Source organism: Dermacentor andersoni, chromosome 3, assembly GCF_023375885.2.
Source record: "Dermacentor andersoni chromosome 3, qqDerAnde1_hic_scaffold, whole genome shotgun sequence".
In the NCBI taxonomy this organism is placed as follows: domain Eukaryota; kingdom Metazoa; phylum Arthropoda; class Arachnida; order Ixodida; family Ixodidae; genus Dermacentor; species Dermacentor andersoni.
Window position 1 is genome coordinate 7,583,265 of NC_092816.1, and position 7,093 is coordinate 7,590,357.

Below are 7,093 nucleotides of genomic sequence, written 5' to 3' on the forward strand. Positions count from 1 at the left end.
CCAGGGGGGGAGACAAATATACCCTGCGCGAGCATGAGGGCAAGCAGGTCTGTTAACATGGTAAGCCGGTCGGTCGGTCGGTCGGTCAGTCGGCCGGTAAAAAAAATAAAACTCCACTAAGGAATAGTAAACACTTGCATACGAACACCTGTCGTCTCACGTATCTCCGAGGCCGATGCCTGTCAAATCTTCTTCATTGCCGATGCCGTAGACGTTGCTGCCTTGATGTCAGCCAGTCAACTAGTCCATCTTTGCTGCTGGTGTTCCGAACTCCGTCGGTGATGTGGCACTTCGGCCTCACTGGCTAGACCTAACACCGGGTTCCGCCGCTATTTTTTCAAGTGCAAACGTGACACCCCGGGGACTATCGTACGTGCTGGTCCGCCTCTGAAGGGGGATCCTTCCTGGAGTGCTCAGCCTTGCCATGAGATGCTGCAGCAGGTCCAAGGTGCCTCGCTCAAACACTGTCGAGGTCGACGGCCACCCTGGCCCGCCAGCGTCCCGGACTTAACTGAACCTCCATGGCTCCTGTTGCCAATACGATGCTGACGCCACGACCTTCTTGGCCCAGAGCCACAATGATGAAGCTAGCTCAGCGCCGCTTCTCTCCCGATCACAGCTCGGGTCACGAGTCTCGAGGGCTCATGCCGTTCGGACCGATCCGCACACATCATCCTCTTGATTTCTTTTCGCGCCACATGCCTCTTACATATGACACAGTGAAAAAGGGAGAATAAAGATCCATAGCAATGCTTGTATTTACCCAGTTGCCTGGCCTTCCACAATCTTACGTTGGTGGAATTTACGGAAGGAAATAAATGATGACAGTTGGCCTCACAAAGGACATTTGCATTGGACTGTGCATTGTGCGCATGCTTGCCCAACTCCTTGCACTGTGATACAGCAGTGATCCACTTGCCTGTAAACACTCATGCTAGATCGCTGGAAAAGTGTGAGCGGCATGTCGGCTAGACCGAAGAAATATTCTAACATGGTGAAAAGAACAACAGGATATTGGGACATTAAAAGACACTAAAGAGAAATGCGAAGCTGTATAGGTAAATTATGTTTTCCCAATAGAAAAGCAGCCACTGTTTCCACGACAAGCTGTTTGGCAAAGCCAGGATAGGTGTAAATGAGTCATGACACAGCACTGAAACTCCTGCACCAGTTTGCCATGTCATGGATTTTTGACAGTGCAAAGATCTAAACGATCTGAACCACTTTTATTGCAGTCGAGAAATGCATTTGAGGTTAAAACACATTATTTCAAAAATACTTTGCCGCAAGATGTACTTCAATGCATTCAACAGAAGCGCAGCTATTGACAATCAAAGATCACCTGTGATTCCCTCTGCAGTGCTCCCAGTCTTTCTTCAATGCTTTTAACTGCAAAAGGCTACGGCAGAGCATGGTGGTGCCTACAACGCTCTGCCTGCCGAACGGCACCATGGTGCGCAGTTCAAATTTGATTTTTGATGTTTCTATAGATGCCACTCATTCCGATTTTTCAAATCTATGATGCACGAAACTCAGAAACTATCCCTCAGCTTACAGTTGAGTTCATGGTTTCTCACCCCTTTGCTCTGCTACAGTGTACTAGATAGCTATGCGCGGCTATTCTTGCACCCTGTGACATGAGCAGCACAGACACATTTCCTTTTGCACTTATCTCTACAACAACCACACAATTTTTGAGGGTCGAACAAACTTCATCTGCAATCACACGAGTACATTTGAAGCGTGCACATTGGCTAAGTGATGGATGCTGTACTCTGGACTTGTGTTGAAAGGATTTCTAACATAATTAGCTTCGACCATAACGTAACAAACCTTGAAGGTGTGCAACTTGGGAAGCAGACAACCTGCCTGTCAGATGCTGGCAGTTGGGCCTTGAGTCCCATTACCGTCACCACTCGGAGCACCCTGCGGTCCTTAGCTAGTGCGCTTATCGCAGCGCCCTGTGGCGGCCACAGTACCTACACTACACTGCAGAATCGCTGCAACAAACTGAGGCGGCTAACTATGTGCACAACAGGGCTAGAGTGCGCACTCATGCTCATATGCGTCATCTGGTCGTGCTATGTGGTGCGGACCAGCTTTGTCCTGAGCTTGACCAGTGGATAGTAGCCACATCCAAATAGTTCAATTTGAAGCACCACCAACAGCTCAATATGAAATGAAGTCTGCCAAGGTGTCTAGCCAGGGGCGGCCAGGAGCGAGTACGCTGGCAAGCGTACGTCTGGTCCAACCATAAGTTTCGTGTGGTTCAAGGCTACTTGAAATTAATAGATTAATAGAAATTAGCAAGTGCCGGCAGCTACGACATTGATAAGTAGTGTGACCAAAGTTTCATCCCTACGCGGGCGGGAGCGGCCGAGCGTTAGCAGACGATAGTTGGTGATAGTATGATATTCGTATTTCCGGAAGGACATAATTCCTATTGAAGTTCGAAAGCAGATTTTTGCTTCCTTCAGCTTGTTTATCAAACTGCGTCAATCAATATACACAGTAACAGTAGGAATAGGCGCGCTGATCCAAACACTCTTCTTGATTGATGTCAGCTATTGGCCAATAGCAGCCGCATATGGGAATCTGACATATGACAAAATATAACAGCTCGAAAAGAATGAGGAGAAGGCTTTTGTTGAAAAGAGAGTGTTTGAGAAAAGGTGACCTTGCACTCTGCTTCCAAGCTCCATGTGTCATGCACGAGTGCAAAATTTGGCTGAGATGTTCATAGCAGTGTATGTTATATGCAGACTGTGTTTTTCACCAAACCCGAGGGGTCATTTAGGAACCCTTTAACATAGCCAGTTCAGAGATGTTTTCCTGAACTGGAACAGGCCAACTAGAAAAAAACAGCTTGAAATTCCATGATGTTGTGCTGATGTACCAGTGCGGGAGTGTCCGCACGAAAGTCAAGGGAAGTCAGGCCCTCATGTTCTACACCAAATGAGTGAGAATAGTTTTCATGGAATGCCAGTTTAAACTGCTCTTTAGTGTGCCATTAAAACACACAATAACAGTTTCTGAAGGAAAGTGACACACAAATCCATATAAAAATGATATCAACATCCAAATTTATGATACTGTTAAAAACCACGTAACCATGGCCCATCTGCTGTAGTAAAACAAAGTTTCTGCCACTTACCAATAAAGCTTGGAACGCTCTACTAAAGCATATGCATCGCCATCCCCAATAAATGCATTACAGCTTGCACAGCAGAAGCACTCTGGATGAAATTTGTGGTCTCCTGCAACCTAGAATATGTACATACAAATTAAGGAACCATGGCAGCATAATTTTCATTCAAAGTACATTTGGTGTTTACTTCAGGTAACCAAAGAATATTAAAATATTAGGTCAATTCTTTGGAATATAAAGGCACATAAACCAACTGTTTCAGCATTATTTGGAAATAGCTTAATAAAGAAATATTAAACATAGTATACAAGAAAACATGTCCAAATGCGGCTTTATTTGTTACTATACAGGTATACTTTGGCTTGAAATCAAACAAATACAAGATATGAAAGAGCAGCTTAGAAGTGGTACTATATAAAGCAGGTGCCTTCAGAAAGGTCTTCTATAGTGCTGCTTATAAAGCTTACCATTACTGGGCCAGTAATAATCTCTGAGCAATTTTGGCACACCTCGCCGTAGTTAGACAGGTAGTCACTCTTGCAGAACAGCATCCCATCCTTCTCAAAGTACCAGCTGTTCAAGGAAACATCACACACGGAGCACCTGAAATGCATGCAGCAGTAAAGAAAACTGCACTCTCATCCAAGATTTTTCAATCACTCAAGTGGTGATTCCACATAAGCAAAACATGCAAGTATAATACGTGCGAATGTGCAACATGATCTCAAAAGGAGGAGAATGGCCCTCATGCAAACTAATAAAAACAAGTTTCAAGCACATAATAAGAGTATGCCTAGTTAGAAGCTTTCTAATTTTTTTGTTTTAGTAGTTGATAATCCATTGATAACATGTTAGAAATAAGGCAGGTAAAGCACACCCTTTCAGCAAGCTTGACATGGCATATGTTAAGAGGCTGCAGTACAGATTCAAACAAAACCGAATAAGAGAAAATCAAATACATTCCGAAGTGAACACCAAAAGGGAAGCTTGCCAGCTGCACAATTTTATATGACAGCTGCAGGTCTGTACCATGGCCTTTCAGAGCCTGTTGCACTGAAAGTATGCACTTTGCTGGAATTCACACTGCATCATATAAATGGCTGAGTTGTGGAATACTTCCTGACACACAACCAAAAATCTTCCATGTACCAGACAAGTGCCAATCGCACAGTGCACTTTTTTCCACTAGCGAACAAATGTTTTCTGATGTTAATAACATAAAAGTGCGTAATTTAAAATATTCTGCTGTAACTTTCAGTTTACAATAGCAAGAAAACGTAGAAACTTCTGTGGCTGCAAATAACCAGAGCAGGCCAGAGACATCCTGTATCACACTAGCATTTTATTTGAGACATAATGCCAACCCCTACTGTTGTGCATTCATTGGTTATAGTGTCTTTGCATCGCAAACATCTCCACCAGCATGGTCTATCATAGGTACAAAAGTGTCATCGGTGCAAGTCAGCTTCATCGTGGCTGACTTCTGGGTCTCAAGGAAGAGCATGCTATTTTGTAGGAAAGTAAATGCTCCGATAAGCTGCCAATTGTGAATACGTCCAGTGGCTAGACCCACTACAAATAAACCATTTTCAAGATGCTTCTTCGTTCCTTACAGACAGACACTTCAGTATTTATCAATGCTATGAAATTTGCTTTGTATGACGTGATAAAAAACACTCATGCGGTAATAATAGACTTTTGAACTCCAGCTGCAAGATGACAATATGTGGACTGTGACAAAAGAATTCTGGAGAAAAAGAACGCTCATTTTGCAGTTGGAGAAAGATTGTGAATCTTGGGATATTGTGACCTCATTTCCATGGAAATAAAACTGAGCAAGCAAGCAAGAATAAATGTGAATTTACAAATAACCATGAAGTGCCCCTACCTTCCCCCAAAGTTCATCCAAAAAGATAAAGAAGCTCAGCACACGCATACTCTAGGAATTCCAACATAGAAAGCAGAAGTGTGCATATGGCTAGCAATTTGTCCTGCAATGAAACTTAGGCAAGGTGCACATGCAGTATGAATGTCAGGCTAGCAAAATGTGTCAACTGCCTTTTTTCTCAGCACAGCTTCTTATCAACAGGAAAAAAACATACGAACATGCTGTAAAAGAAACTGCCGCTCAGTGCTATCTTGTGAGCAGAATGAAAGTGCACATGACCTAACAAGAAGCGAAACCAGTAGTGAGACATCCCGTTCAATCGTGGCTGAGAACACCTGCACACAGCAGACAAACTAGTTGAGCTTTTCAAGACACCTACTTGTGGCAGGCGTCGTCATTACAAAATTAAAGATAACTGTCTGGGTTGGACGAACGGACGAAAACACCCAGCAACGTCAAAGTTAAAGGGGGGCGAAACTCGGCGCGGGCAGCGCGAAACAACCCATTTGGGGGTCCCGTTAGATGCTTACGCACTACGCAAAGAATACACTGAGAACGACGTGGACAACTTAATTAAAATCCTAGAGGTGTGACGCTAGGCGCGTGCATACGCACAGGAAGATACCCGAAGCAGTTCGGCGAGCATCCCCAATCGACAGACATACGATGACTCACGAGAAACCTACAGCGTCTTTGGCAGCAGCGCGGACACAGTGCCACAAACAAAGGTGTTACGCTCGTACGTGTTGAGCAAAGGACACGCCGCCACCATTTGCGCCAAAGCTTGCGGATATACAGGTCGGCAGCACCTATGCACTAAGTCGCGGAACCAGGCCCAACACATGACAACTCAATGTGAAGAGATTCTCTTTTCCTATTTCCGAGACCAGCCGGGACGAAAGTCAACGTAACATTCAGAACAGCGAAATAGCACTGCGCGCGATGTGCAATGATGACAAAATGAAGGTTACGAGTCAGAGGTTTTGAGTGAATTACGGCACAAACAAAGCTCGAAATGCGATTATTTTGACCACGAGAAACTCCAGTCACCTAACACACTGGAATGACTTTAATGGGATCATCTATGCAAACATGCGCGAAACACGAGTTCTTGTTGACGTAAACGAGCGGGGTCAAAATTGCAAAATAATGAAATAAATAATGCAAAGAGACGCTGCCTGAAACTTTTAAAACTCTGACGAAAGAAAAAGACACTGAATTGCACCCTGAAGAAAAAAGCCTTACATTTTTTAGTTAATTTAGTGAAGGCAAATAACAGAAATTCAACGACAACTCACCTGAAACAATCTGTATGCCACACCGCGTGAAGTGCCTGCGAATACTCGTCGTCCTCAATCACATTCAGACAGCTTTCACAAGTCAACGGCAGCTCTTCTGTCAAGTTGAAATTTCATCGTTATTCAATGTTAGTGAAGTGGGTTAGCCGTAGTTAGTTAAGAACTGCCGGTTATTTCAGAAGCAAATTTCGATATTAACCTGACGCTTTTTCCATGACGAACATCAGACATAAACTTCGATTACTCCGAGCCTTTCTCCATGCTCCAAGCCACGACCTACTGAACTCCAGACCTGCACAGATCTCCCTCCTCCAGCACGCCTGGTCTAGTTCGCCCCTTTCGCCGCTAGGGAAAAAACGTACGAGCAGAGTGGCGCTAGTTATAACCTGTTCGCTGTCGTCTGCTTCTGAGATCTGTTCAGCGCTTGTCTTGCCATTTCGGCAGGCACAAAGCGCTTGTATTGGCGGTAAATTAATAAATTCACAAATAAACAAAAGAAAACATATTTTCGAATGCTTTGCGTTTGAATAGTGAAATTAGAAGAGGAGGAGCGGTGCAAGAAATGTAAACAACGAGCATAGGTGGCAGCTGCAATGCTAGATCGACGTCATAAATTTCCCTTTTCTAGCCTCCGTAAGAGAATGGAAAAATTGTTTAAAAAGATTCATAGGATAATCTAGCTTTTTTTAGTTGATTGCAGATAGCCTAATGTCGTAGATGACGTTAGGATTTACCGCTGTGTGCCGTAGGGAAAGGCAG

General features: G+C 44.1%; 1 protein-coding gene across 3 annotated transcripts in view; it reads right to left on the minus strand.

Moving 5' to 3' along the window:
• Positions 1-6,639, minus strand: part of LIMK1 (LIM domain kinase 1) — a 147,859-nt gene extending 141,220 nt beyond the window's left edge. For 2 of the 3 annotated variants that reach the window (XM_055065653.2, XM_055065652.2), the window contains exons 1-3: positions 5,723-5,935; positions 3,616-3,751; positions 3,155-3,264 (exon numbers count right to left, since the gene is read on the minus strand). In XM_055065653.2, coding sequence (XP_054921628.1) covers positions 3,155-3,264; positions 3,616-3,751; positions 5,723-5,880 — 404 coding nt within the window. In that variant the 5' untranslated portion in view covers positions 5,881-5,935. Of the gene's footprint in view, positions 1-3,154; positions 3,265-3,615; positions 3,752-5,722; positions 5,936-6,334; positions 6,432-6,533 lie in introns of those variants that run through there. The other variant, XM_050169397.3, reaches the window with a different exon arrangement.
• Between the last annotated feature and the right edge of the window lie 454 nt (positions 6,640-7,093).